This window comes from Salmo salar, chromosome ssa19, assembly GCF_905237065.1.
Source record: "Salmo salar chromosome ssa19, Ssal_v3.1, whole genome shotgun sequence".
NCBI classification, from domain to species: Eukaryota; Metazoa; Chordata; class Actinopteri; order Salmoniformes; family Salmonidae; genus Salmo; species Salmo salar.
In genome coordinates this window covers 11,123,505-11,138,281 of record NC_059460.1, presented here as the reverse complement: position 1 = coordinate 11,138,281, position 14,777 = coordinate 11,123,505, and the positions used below count along the sequence as shown (strand labels likewise).

The window sequence follows — 14,777 nt, the reverse complement described above, 5'->3', positions numbered from 1 at the left end:
CTGATGTAACTGTTGGAGGTGAGAGAAAGGAGAGAGATGTTGTGGAGGTGTGTTCTGCACAACATTCGACATGCACAACATTCGACCTGAAGAGCCTGCTGACAGTACTAAATCAACACACACAGTCTGAGTCCTGTGCCGGCTCCACGCTGAAGAGCATGTCACCAGTCCGGTGCAACCTGTACCGGTTCCACGCACCAGGCCTCCATTGCGCCTCCCCAGCCCGGTACATCCTGTGCCGGCTCCCGGCACTCGTCCACCAGTGCGTGTGTACGGTCCGGAGACTCCAGTGACGGTCTACAGATGTTTTGTTGTTTTTTGTTGTTTCACTGTGAATTAAAATTATGTGGAACTCAACTCAGGCTGCGCCTTGGTCCACTCTGTACAACTATCGTGACACTGTGTGTGTGTGCTTGTGTTAGTGCGTCAGATTTAAATGGGACCAAGGCTGTGGCCAGTCAACTCAGGGTTAGTCCAAGAGTCCTTCAGACCTTTGTACAATACAGTCTGTTACCACAGTGGGTGTGAGTTTTTCTCCAAAGACAAAGATTTAGTACAGTTAAGTACAGTATTTACGTAGTCATCAGGGTTTAAGTACATTTGTATATTCTAACAATTGTCATTGCATACGGCTGCTTTTAATTTAATTTATTTTATTAGTGTTTTAGTTTTTCCTCAACCTTTTGACCTCACCCTCAACCACACACTTGCAACAGCCCCTCTACAGTCCCTCTGCAGCCCCTCTACAATCCTTCTACAGTCCCGTTTACAGTCCCTCTACAGTCCCTCTACAGTCCCCCTACAGTCTCTCTTCAGTCCCTCTACAGTCTCTCTTCAGTCCCTCTACAGTCCCTCTTCAGTCCCTCTACAGTCCCTCTACAGTCTCTCTTCAGTCCCTCTACAGTCCCTCTACAGTCTCTCTTCAGTCCCTCTGCAATCCTTCTACAGTCCTGTTTACAGCCCCTCTACAGTCCTCCATCCATGTGTTCCATTACTCATGCCTTACACCATCCATCTGTCCACAGCAGAGAACACTCACTGTAGAACGTTTCTGTTTTAAAACCCCTCCACTCCAGAGAGTCAGCTACAAACCAAACAGATTGGAATCTCAGTCTGGTTTTCCGAGGGGACTTACATACATACACACACAGCCCACACTCGAGTGTTTATTCCGCCGGAATACTGTTTGTGGAACAGATTGGGAAGAAGCAATCCTGAAAGTTAGTAGTTAGGTTTGTGATGGGAAATGTTCTAACTCACCTAGGGAAATATCAACACACACGCACAGCGTTCCGTCTGACTGAGGAGAAATATCAACACACACAGCTTTCTGTCTGACTGAGGAGAAATATCAACACACACGCACAGCTTTCCGTCTGACTGAGGAGAAATATCAACACACACAGCTTTCTGTCTGACTGAGGAGAAATATCAACACACACAGCTTTCTGTCTGACTGAGGAGAAATATCAACACACAGCTTTCCGTCTGACTGAGGAGAAATATCAACACACACAGCTTTCTGTCTGACTGAGGAGAAATATCAACACACACAGCTTTCTGTCTGACTGAGGAGAAATATCAACACACAGCTTTCTGTCTGACTGAGGAGAAATATCAACACACAGCTTTCTGTCTGACTGAGGAGAAATATCAACACACACAGCTTTCTGTCTGACTGAGGAGAAATATCAACACACAGCTTTCTGTCTGACTGAGGAGAAATATCAACACACACAGCTTTCTGTCTGACTGAGGAGAAATATCAACACACACGCTTTCTGTCTGACTGAGGAGAAATATCAACACACAGCTTTCTGTCTGACTGAGGAGAAATATCAACACACAGCTTTCTGTCTGACTGAGGAGAAATATCAACACACAGCTTTCTGTCTGACTGAGGAGAAATATCAACACACAGCTTTCTGTCTGACTGAGGAGAAATATCAACACACACAGCTTTCTGTCTGACTGAGGAGAAATATCAACACACACAGCTTTCTGTCTGACTGAGGAGAAATATCAACACACAGCTTTCTGTCTGACTGAGGAGAAATATCAACACACAGCTTTCTGTCTGACTGAGGAGAAATATAAACACACAGCTTTCTGTCTGACTGAGGAGAAATATCAACACACAGCTTTCTGTCTGACTGAGGAGAAATATCAACACACAGCTTTCTGTCTGACTGAGGAGAAATATCAACACACAGCTTTCTGTCTGACTGAGGAGAAATATCAACACACACAGCTTTCTGTCTGACTGAGGAGAAATATCAACACACACAGCTTTCTGTCTGACTGAGGAGAAATATCAACACACAGCTTTCTGTCTGACTGAGGAGAAATATCAACACACAGCTTTCTGTCTGACTGAGGAGAAATATCAACACACAGCTTTCTGTCTGACTGAGGAGAAATATCAACACACAGCTTTCTGTCTGACTGAGGAGAAATATCAACACACACAGCTTTCTGTCTGACTGAGGAGAAATATCAACACACAGCTTTCTGTCTGACTGAGGAGAAATATCAACACACAGCTTTCTGTCTGACTGAGGAGAAATATCAACACACAGCTTTCTGTCTGACTGAGGAGAAATATCAACACACAGCTTTCTGTCTGACTGAGGAGAAATATCAACACACAGCTTTCTGTCTGACTGAGGAGAAATATCAACACACAGCTTTCTGTCTGACTGAGGAGAAATATCAACACACAGCTTTCTGTCTGACTGAGGAGAAATATCAACACACACAGCTTTCTGTCTGACTGAGGAGAAATATCAACACACAGCTTTCTGTCTGAATGAGGAGAAATATCAACACACAGCTTTCTGTCTGACTGAGGAGAAATATCAACACACAGCTTTCTGTCTGAATGAGGAGAAATATCAACACACAGCTTTCTGTCTGACTGAGGAGAAATATCAACACACACAGCTTTATGTTTGACTGAGGAGAAATATCAACACACAGCTTTCTGTCTGAATGAGGAGAAATATCAACACACAGCTTTCTGTCTGACTGAGGAGAAATATCAACACACAGCTTTCTGTCTGAATGAGGAGAAATATCAACACACAGCTTTCTGTCTGAATGCGGAGAAATATCAACACACAGCTTTCTGTCTGACTGAGGAGAAATATCAACACACAGCTTTCTGTCTGACTGAGGAGAAATATCAGTTTGGGATAAGAAGCTGGAGGCGGTGAAATGCATTATGGGCCTGAAAACAGTAAATGTTCACACACTGACACCGACACACCTGGGGAGAATATACACACACACACACACACACACACACACACACACACACACACACACACACACACACACACACACACACACACACACACACACACACACACACACACACACACACACACACACACACACACACACACGCCACCTGGTCTAGAGAATACTGAGCTGTTTGCTCAGCCCTGAATTTCTCTTTACCGCTATCTGTGTGTGTGTGTATAATCCCTGTTCCAACCGCACATACCAGGCTTTAACAAACAGCTTTCTAATCTGACTGTGATAATAATCTTCTGTTAGAAATGAATCAACATTTATTCAGTGGCTCAGCCCTCACATCATTTTGAGAGAGAAAAGCTGAAAAGCCTGCTTACTGACCCAGTGACTTTGATGCTGATATCGTCATTCTATTCTTAATCCCATTCTTATTCTCACTATTTTACAAACACACTGACTCACACTTCACATCGGACACACAGTTCATATAGTTCATGTATTCTAGACTAACTGACAGACAACCGACCTACCAACTTAGTCAAATGACAGAAACACACACACGCACACACACACACACACACACACACACACACACACACACACACACACACATGCACACACACACACACACACTTCAGGCCTCTCTTTTTGGTTTTCCTCTAATCTTAGATTGTAATGTAAAGTCTGGGGTTGTTTTACTGGTGTGTGTGCGTGTGCGTGTGTGCGCGCATGTACATGTCTAGTGTGGAGAGAGGCAGCATCTATCAACATGATGATGTGACCCCAAGCTAACACCCTACTGTCTGTTTACACAGATGGACCATTAGGGTGTGTGTGTGTGTGTGTGTGTGTGTGTGTGTGTGTGTGTGTGTGTGTGTGTGTGTGTGTGTGTGTGTGTGTGTGTGTGTGTGTGTGTGTGTGTGTGTGTGTGTGTGTGCTGTGTGCGTGCGTGCGTGCGTGCGTGCGTGCGTGCGTGCGTGCGTGTGAATGCGTTCGTCTTGACCACTAAACTGTGGTTCATTTCAGAGGTTATTCATTAACAATGCTATACTGCTATCATAGACGAACTCAGACATGATCAATATGGGTGTGACACTATGATCCTGCCTGGTTTTCTGACATATTGATCAGTTAAGTTACACCATGTTTAATGGAGCTGGTTTGTAACCACACTCGCAAGATAAGTGACCTTGGCTGAAACATGAAGACTCTCACTGTCCCCCCAAGATATCACCCTGGTTTTAGCCACGCAGGCTTTCACAGTATTGCAACACGCTAGACACCCAAGTTTTAATCCCCATCGGTCTCACAAAGACCTCCCACTCTACAGAATAGTGTGAATGTGTTTCAGTGTGTTTTTGTTTCCCTTGAATTAAAATGACATTCAATGAGTTTCAGTCCCATAACAACATTTTTATTCTCAAAATGTACAGTGGGGGGAAAAAAGTATTTGATCCCCTGCTGATTTTGTACGTTTGCCCATTGATAAAGAAAGGATCAGTCTATAATTTTAATGGTAGGTTTATTTGAACAGTGAGAGACAGAATAACAACAAAAATATCCAGAAAAACGCATGTCAAAAATGTTATAAATTGATTTGCATTTTAATGAGGGAAATAAGTATTTGACCCCCTCTCAATCAGAAAGATTTCTGGCTCCCAGGTGTCTTTTATACAGGTAACGAGCTGAGATTAGGAGCACACTCTTAAAGGGAGTGCTCCTTACCGCAGCTTGTTACCTGTAAAAAAGACACCTGTCCACAGAAGCAATTAATCAATCAGATTCCAAACTCTCCACCATGGCCAAGACTAAAGAGCTCTCCAAGGATGTCAGGGACCAGATTGTAGACCTATACAAGGCTGTAATGGGCTTCAAGACCATCGCCAAGCAGCTTGGTGAGAAGTTGACATCATTTGGTGCGATTATTCGCAAATGGAAGAAACACAAAAGAACTGTCAATATCCCTCGGCCTGGGGCTCCATGCAAGATCTCACCTCGTGGGGTTGCAGTGATCATGAGAACGGTGAGGAATCAGCACAGAACTACACGGGAGGATCTTGTCGATGATCTCAAGGCAGCTGGGACCATAGTCACCAAGAAAACAATTGGTAACACACTACGCCGTGAAGGACTGAAATTCTGCAGCGCCCGCAAGGTCCAGCTGCTCAAGAATACATATACATGCCCGTCTGAAGTTTGCCAATGAACATCTGAATGATTCAGAGGACAACTGGTGAAAGTGTTGTGGTCAGATGAGACCAAAATGGAGCTCTTTGGCATCAACTCAACTCGCCGTGTTTGGAGGAGGAATGCTGCCAATGACCCCAAGAACACCATCTCCACCGTCAAACATGGAGGTGGAAACATTATGCTTTGGGGGTGTTTTTCTGCTAAGGGGACAGGTCACCGCATCAAAGGGACGATGGACGGGGCCATGTACCATCAAATCTTGGGTGAGAACCTCCTTCCCTCAGCCAGGGCATTGAAAATGGGTCGTGGATGGGTATTCCAGCATGACAATGACCCAAAACACACGGCCAAGGCAACAAAGGAGTGGCTCAAGAAGAAGCACATTAAGGTCCTGGAGTGGCCTAGCCAGTCTCCAGACCTTAATCCCATAGAAAATCTGTGGAGGGAGCTGAAGGTTCGAGTTGCCAAACGTCAGCCTCAAAACCTTAATGACTTGGAGAAGATCTGCAAAGAGGAGTGGGACAAAATCCCTCCTGAGATGTGTGCAAACCTGGTGGCCAACTACAAGAAACGTCTGACCTCTGTGATTGCCAACAAGGGTTTTGCCACCAAGTACTAAGTCATGTTTTGCAGAGGGGTCAAATACTTATTTCCCTCATTAAAATGCAAATCATTTTATAACATTTTTGACATGCGTTTTTCTGGATTTTTTGTTGTTGTTATTCTGTCTCTCACTGTTCAAATAAACCTACCATTAAAGTTATAGACTGATCATTTCTTTGTAAGTGGGCAAACGTACAAAACCAGCAGGGGATCAAATACTTTTTTCCTCCACTGTACATATATAAAAATGAACAATTATTTATCTTCCCAACGTCTGTCTTTGTATAACTCTTTGAGTGTTGACAATAGCATTCATCTCTACCATTTTATTTCCATAACCTCTGTAGCTGTCTACATGTTGTAATTGAGATAAATAGTGGTGTTGATCTTAATACAGTCCTTTTGTCTGGGACAACACAGGGTTAAACCCGAGTATTTATGGTCTGTAGTGTAAATACATGACCTTGTACACATGTTCATCTTGTTTAGGGAGGAACACTGTGTGTGGTCTGTAATGCGGTGCTACTTGAGGAGTATTATGCTGAAGATGATGCCATTGAAAAGCAGTGTGCAAGTTATGGTTGTGTGTTTGTGAGCGAGATCAAGAACGGGTTTACACAATCACCCTGGATAAAAATGATTTAGACTGGGTTGTATTATTACTGTATACATCTCTTACAATGCTGTTGGTTTATTTATCCATCCACCCACTGTAAATCATGGCTGCCTCAGCAATGTATAAGTGTGTGTGTGTGTGTGTGTGTGTGTGTGTGTGTGTGTGTCAGTCATACTCTGGCCTCCACCTAACAGATAGCATCAGCAAACACACACACACACACAGACAGACATATATCAGCACTCAGTCAGCCCAGTAAATCTGACTTGGAATCGTGCCTTCAATCAATACACACACACATGTCTATGTGTAGATTGTCATGTTGATGATTGAGCTGATATTCTGAATACAGGCCTTGAGATAATTGACTGCAGGTTTGCTGCACTCTTTGAATGTTTATGACAAATGATGTGCAGACTGTCAGAATGGGAGAAAACATCAATCCAGAAAAATGCTAGAATGAGTAAATATTACTAAAGTTAAACGCTTCCTGACAGTTTCTGATATAATAGGTAAACCTTCCTTTAGAGAAATTATATTTAGGCTGTCAGATACTGTAGACTAGGCTGTCAAAAGGGTAGGAAATCTTAACTAAAGAAAAATTACATTTGGACAGTTTTATTATATAGAATTGAGGAAATATGCTCACTAAATGGGAGACAAGCTAAAAGCCATGAGGATATTCTTTCTATAGAAAACGGGAGGAAAGAATTGCTAAAGACAGTGGTCTTGACTGGCAGTATTTGACAGGTGATTTACATTAGAAAGTCAGGAGTGCCGTACATTCCACCATCAAGCGTTCCTTCAAAAGAGACAGATTTCTCTACACAATGCCAAGACCAATGTTTCCGAATAGCCATGCATGTATCTTTAAACAGTTCCATTTGGAGCAGAAGTGAATGTGTTTTTATGGGATCCACGTTTAAACGGGCCCCATGAGGAGTAGTGTGTCCCACATGAAGGTCATGTGTACACACACACACGCACACTCATGCTGTGTGAGGGCATGCAGATCTGATTCATGTGTTAGGGGTTAGAGGTTACAGTTCAGGGGTCATCAGGGTGAATGTGACAGCAGCTGCTTCAGCTCCGCATGAATCTGACACTAGAACCATATCTCTCTCTTTATCTCCCTTTCTCCGCTCTCCTTTCTCTAGCACTTTCTATCTTCGCTCTCTCTGCTTTTTCTTTGGTCTTATCTCTCCTCCTTTCTTTTATTCTCCCCTGCTCTCTTTCTGTCTCTTCCTCACTCTCTCGTGGTTTATTAAGAGTTCCAATTATTACCAGCTTACATTCGCAGCTCCGTCTTTCTTTCGCCCTCAAAAAGCCTTTTTCGCAAGCAAACTAAAGGAACTTATGTTGCCTCTCTCTCTCTACAGGCGTGTCTCTAATGCGATTAGCTCACGGCCCAACAGGAAGTAACCGACGCCCCACCTTCCCATGGCTCCGCCCCCCGTGGGTCGCCTCTCCCTTACCCGGCATGCGGTGCTGCTGCTGCAGTGCATGCTGGTCCTGTGGGCTGAGGGCGTGGTTGGCAGGAGAGGGCCGGTGCTGCTGCCTGAGTCGCCCTGTCACCGGGCAGAACACCCCCTCATCTCACACACAGGTAGGTCACACACGCTCACAGTCACACACACTCACACTCACAGTCATGCACACACTCATTCCCTTTCTGTTGTGGAAGTTCATATTTTGTTATTCAGTGTTTCCTGTAATCTAATAGCATTTTTCATATTTCCTGCATTAAAGAACATATTTTATAGAGCAGTTCAGCCATAAATAGTACTGTAAAACTTCACCAGATGAAAACATGGATAGAAATTAATTCAGTTCTCTCCACTAACAACATACCAGCCAAATGCCACTGCGCCCATTCCATCCATCCTAGCTGAGACTGTCAGCTAATCATACAGCTCTCTGTCTAGGGTATAATTGAGTGAAAGGGCAAGGTCACCACACACACACACACACACACACACACACACACACACACACACACACACACACACACACACACACACACACACACACACACACACCATAGCCTCCTCTGTTAGCTCATGGTTAGTTGGGTTACCTTCAGCACTCAGTCTATAGACTGTGAGAACGATGACTAACGGTCTGGCTAATGCTATCTGCTGTCCTCTGTGAGTCTCTGTGGTAGTTGGGGTGACCAAACTGCACACTAGCATTGCCTGAGGTCAACAGTTTGTGTTCCCTAATGTTTCAGTCCATACACTCAGTGCCTGCTGAAGTCACGGAAATGCAGTGGTGTTAATAAAGTATGGAGACAGTTTGGTTACTAATCAGATATGAACACTGAACACAGATAGAGGGGAGGGGGTACATGAAAAGAGGGGAGGGGGTACATGAGAAGAGGGGAGGGGGTAGAGGAGAAGAGGCGAGGGGGAAGAGAAGAGGGGGAAGAGGAGAAGAAGAGAGGGGGGTGGGGAGGGGGAGGGGGAAGGGGAGAAGAGTAGAGGGGGAAGGGGAGAAGAGGAGAGGGGGAAGGAGAGGGGGAATAGGAGGGGAGGGGGAAGATGAAAAGGGGTAAGATGCAAGGGGGGAGGGGAGTGGGTAGAGGAGAAGAGGGGAGGGGAAGAGGGGAGGGGAAGAGGGGAGGGGGAAGAGGGGAGGGGAAGAGGGGAGGGGGAGGAGGGGGGCAGGGTAGAGGAGAAGAGGGGAGGGGGGGTAGAGGAGAAGAGGGGGGTAGAGGGGAAGAGGGGGTAGAGGGGAAGGGGTAGAGGAGAAGAGGGGAGGGGAGGGGAGGGGGTAGAGGAGAAGAGGGGAGGGGGTAGAGGAGAAGAGGGGGTAGAGGGGAAGAGGGGAGGGGGTAGAGGAGAAGGGGGAGTCTGTAGAGGAGGGGATGGGTTAGGGGAGAGGAGGGGAGTCTGTAGAGGAGAAGCGGGGAGTCTGTAGAGGGGAGGGGGAAGAGGAGAAGAGGGGAGACTGTAGAGGGGAGGGGGAAGAGGAGAAGGGGAGAAGAGTTAGGGGTAGGGGATAGAGAAGAAGTGGGAGGAAATGTCTCTAAAGGTAGTAGAATTAAGCAATAAGGCCTGAGGGGGTGCGGTATATGGCCAATATACCACGGCTGAGGGCTATTCTTAACCCCGATGCAACGTTGAGTGCCTGGATACATCCCTTAGCTATGGTATATTGGCCATATACCACAAACGCCTTATTGCTATTATAAACTGGTTACCAACGTAATTAGAGCAGTAAATGTTTTGTCATACCCAGGGTAATGTTTTGTCATACCCAGGGTATACGGTATGATATGCCACGGCTGTCAGCCAATCAGCATTCAGCATTCCACCCAGTTTATAATATGTAGTATAATAGAACACAGCCACACACACACGCACACGCATGCACACACACACACACACACACACACACACACACACACACACACACACACACACACACACACACACACACACACACACACACACACACACACACACACACACACACTCACTGCTCTCTATATGCTGTATACTCCATGTCCTGCTGACGTCTAAAGTTGGAGGGAGGGCCCCAGGTCCTCCAAAGAGTGGGAAGAACTACAAAGACCTCAAACATAAATATGAAAATATATCAATATAATATAAATGTAACTCCCTGGAGAGTCAGGCTTTTTCTTATGGTGGACACACACTGACTGGGCTAGCTGTGGTGGGCCTCGCTATACTCCCATGTCTTCCATGTCTCCAAGGGCCATATTCAATCTAAAGCGAAAACTGGATTTCTGGGATAGTTTGAAAATAACTTCTCCTGGGAATCTGGTTAGTGGGTTTGATGGAATATGGCACTAAAGCTGTTCCAGTGACACACTGTACTCTACTGTTGTGTTTTGTCTGGTCTGGTGCCTGTGGGTTGCTCAGAGCAGGGTGTGACACTCTAACACACATGAAAGACTCAACCCTAAAGGGTGGTGATTTTCTGACTTGGCTCTTTTCTCAGCCATAATAACTGCTACTGTACAGCAATACTCCCTTGTGATATTTTCAAAGGCTGAATTATAGAAATTGTCCATTCCTTTGTCGTTCTGAGTGCAGTTTTCTTTCCAAGAAAAATGTTTTATAGTGAGAAGGATTTGAAGCTGCGTAGCTCAAAACTGACAGGCAGAATTTAGAACTTCGAACTAGTCATAGAACTTCTGATTCTGCAAGGAACCTTTCGGGAATGACTTCTTAATGTCAACCATGATGAAATCAGACTTTAAACAAAAATGTATCCTCTATCAGGAAGAAAAAAAAACGTTCTAAAGCACAGTTCATTCTTGTGGAACACGTGTGGGTTTATGAGTCAATCAGCAGTCCTAACCTCCAGAGATATATTATTGAAGTTCTATGTTTAACGAGTGTTCCTTGGCGGATGTTGAAGTTATGGAAGATAGTTAAAACGTGTGCAGTAAACAGTGTCATCTCACCACCATTCAAGGTCTCGTCTCGGAGGATCTGAGAAGACGTGTCTGTTTAACAGCGGTGTATAGACTTGCACTTTTATCACCCCTCAAAGAATAACACATTGTTAGAGAGTTGCTGCTGTGTGTGTGTGTGTGTGTGTGTGTGTGTGTGTGTGTGTGTGTGTGTGTGTGTGTGTGTGTGTGTGTGTGTGTGTGTGTGTGTGTGTGTGTGTGTGTGTGTGTGTGTGTGTGTGTGTGTGTGTGTGTGCGTGCGCGCGCAAGACTTTCCAAAGGAAAATAAACAAATCGCCACATCAACGATTGGAGACCAAGATGATTTAATTGGTCCATGGGGAATATTTTTTACAGCCCACTAAGTCCATTGCGAGACCAACTTGCTACATTCTTAAGCATCAGTGCATTCTATTTACGGCCAAACTTCCCACAAAGCTGCATTTGAATACTGACACAGGAAATGAAATGTAGTCCACCCTGCCTCTACCTTCATGTGTTTTCTTTAAGTCTTAAGTTACAGTTGTGTTTCTTTTTCCCATGTGGCACACAGAGGTCATTAGGTCATCTTGTTAAATGTTCCTTTTTTTCTTCCCTTAAACGGTTTCGCTCTGAAGCGCATGATGCATTGAAACGTTTTCTTGTGGTTTGTCTGTCAGGATTCACCCTCTGCAGTGCATCTTTAAGGTTTTCTTCTCAATCCAACTTCACAAAATAGTTGTAATTTCATATTTTCCCTTTACCACATGGGACAGCAAACACGCCCCCGTCTCCCTAGCTGGACACATCTTGTCAGGCTGAATTTAAATTGAATATATACGTAGGTACTCCATTTAAACCCTCAACGACCCCCCCATTTACTCCTGGAAACCTGCAGTATTCCAGTCCCAGTTGGTTCCACGTGTCTATTGTTTCAGGTCAGGTTGTTCTTTATACAGTTTGAGCACTCTGAGACTGAACACTGCCCTAGTTTCTGAAGCTAGGGTGTAAATATTTATATAGTCTGTCACTTTGTCATTGTGTGTCAACCGCTCTGATTCAAAACCCAGAATAACAAACCTGGAAAGAGTGATGGAGAAGGAAAAAGGCAAAGATCTAGTTTGGAAAGGGGGATAGAAAGGAGGAGGAAGGGAAGGGGGAGGGGAGTGTGCCGGTTTCGGCTTGGCTCTTTGCCATGGCAGCCCTGGCCGCGTTCTCAGAGTTCTTTTCCCAAACCGTACACACACACACACACGCACGTACACACACGTACACGTGCACGCTGTACGGTTCTGTCTCATCAGCAGCCAAGCCCCCGATGCACCCGGCTGTGGTACAAGCACAGTAATGATTCGATTACATTATCGCACACGCATTAAAAGCATGAAGGAAAGGACATGAAAAAGACTAGAGAAATGCCTGGAGAGAGAGCGAGGCAGGGGACCATATTTTAACACTAGAACCGCTACAGCAGTCATTTTGACTGCTCATGAATCATTTTTTTTACTCTGCCATTTTTAAAGTCTTGCCCCCCTCCATTCTTGACTTTTCCTAAATAAGTCTATATAACACACTGTCTGTGTTAGAATCTTAATATCACAAACAGAACTGGAGTTATTACCATTTTTAGCAGGGTGTGTCATTTTTTAAATGGTTTTCCCCCATTGCCCCTCCTTCTCCCAACAGTTGAAAGTGCAGTGCCCAGTTGATAATCACCACGATAATTGCCTCGAAACTATACCGAAACAAATTTCACACGTATAAAATCAGATTAAATAAATTAAGTAAGAATGACTGGGGAGAAATGGGGAGAATGGTTGAGTTGATGAGCGAGGGGAAGCGAACGATGCATAATTGTGTAATCACCAATTGTGATTGAAGAACAGGGGGGGGACATTCTATTGTATTGATCCAGTCTAATTCTAATCTTAAAATGGTATGTACCCTACTTCAGTCCACTAAATAAAAGCAGTCTTATCAGTCTACCATGGGCCTACTTGGAACAGGCTACACAGTGAGAGCGTGTGTCATTTACATGCAGAACCCCTTTCAATATCGGGCAGTAGGTGAGGGAGTGACAGAGAATGTTGTGATGAGGCTTGTGGAACCTTACACTGGCAAGGGGAGAAATGTCACCATGTACCATTTCTTCACTTCACTGTCATTGGTTGGCACCATGAACAAAGGCAGACGGAGCTCACCGGCACAGCCGTTGTACTCCACAACGGTGCTGAAGATTGACAAGACCACAGGGACGCAATAAAGAGAGAACCGGAGACTATTATGCACTACAACCAAACAAAGGTATGTCAAAGTGTGACAAGCAAGTGAAAGATACAACAATTCTGTCAATTACTAGGACCACGAATAACAGTTCAATGAAATCCAACTGATGCCATTGTGTGAAGATGCACACAAGCAAGCACATAGCTGACAATAATTTACTGTTTTTGACTGCTGTCATATCGACACATTCATTATAATGCAACTATTGCTTTTGTGCTGATTTTCACTAATTATCAAGCCCACTTGGCACTTATAATGATGTTTAGGCTAATGATGTTTTCATCATTTGACCACGCATCTTGCTGACCTTATGTCTTGCTGACCTTATGTCTTGCTGACCGTATGTCTTGCTGACCGTATGTCTTGCTGACCACCTGTCTTGCTGACCACCCGTCTTGCTGACCACGCGTCTTGGTGGTTGGGGTTTTTATTTCATTTTGTCATTATGAAAAGAAGCTGTTAATGTGTTCCAACACACATGCCTTCTGTTCCATAGTTGTAACAAACCCACCCCACAAATAAATTGTATTAAACACTTGAATGTGTTTTTTGTGTTTTTATATTTTTACGTATAGCCTACAATAACAAGCTAATGAAAATGCTATTTAAAAAAAATAATTGTTACCCAAGGTCTTCATAAACATAACCAAATGATTATTTTTGCAATCGCATATATGAAATGAATTAACTACAGTGTTAGAATGTTGCACTCAGAATGACTGCTCATTAACTTGAAGGGGGGGAGGGGGGGTCCCTTGAGGCCCAGACACTCTACTGTTTAAAGGGGCTATTTTTAAAAAACACATCTTGTTTAGTGAAGAAGTTCTTTAAATCCCATTGGTTCCTTTTGTAGAGGTCAAGGTCAGAGTTAATTTGAGGTTCAACTGTAATATAATGCTCCTAAGGGAGCTATTGCTGCTCCCCTAGAGCCTTACAAAACATACCAATGTTATACTGAAGCCCTGAGGTAATCCACCAAATCACTCAATGTTCCATATAACTTTCTAGTATTCTACCAAGATCACTCAACGCTCTACCAAACCATAATGTCCTGCTGCCATTCTCCAACATTAGTCTGGTCTGTTTCTCATTAGAGCCCAGAGCCCAGGGTAACACATCTGCTCTGGTTATGAATGCTTATCAATGCTTATGAATGTTTATGAGCCCTTCACCTCGTCATAAAACACATAAATCCTCCATGTTGTGGGCGTTGTATTCACTTAAAAACTCCTCTCTGCCTCCCCCTCTGAGAGGGACCTGAGTGGGGCTATACCCCGGTGGGATCTTAGCATGATTTATGGGGGAAACACTGAGTAACTGAAGCCTTGGTTTCCCTCTGATGGTGTCGCTGCCACATTTGTATGCTCTGAATGCTTCCCCCGGTATGAAAAACTAGCCTGTCACTGGCACCAGAGAGGCGCA

The 14,777-nt window shown here is 44.4% G+C and overlaps 1 protein-coding gene across 3 annotated transcripts in view; it reads left to right on the top strand.

Annotated features, from left to right (window-relative positions):
- Positions 1 to 14,777, top strand: part of sema5a (sema domain, seven thrombospondin repeats (type 1 and type 1-like), transmembrane domain (TM) and short cytoplasmic domain, (semaphorin) 5A) — a 195,700-nt gene that overhangs the window by 47,307 nt on the left and 133,616 nt on the right. For all 3 annotated transcript variants that reach the window (XR_001322457.2, XM_014157212.2, XM_014157211.2), the window contains one exon: positions 8,047 to 8,273. Coding sequence is in view for 2 of the 3 variants with exons in the window: in XM_014157212.2 (XP_014012687.1) it covers positions 8,108 to 8,273 (166 nt within the window). In the remaining variant the exon portion in view is untranslated. The remainder of the gene's footprint in view (positions 1 to 8,046; positions 8,274 to 14,777) is intronic.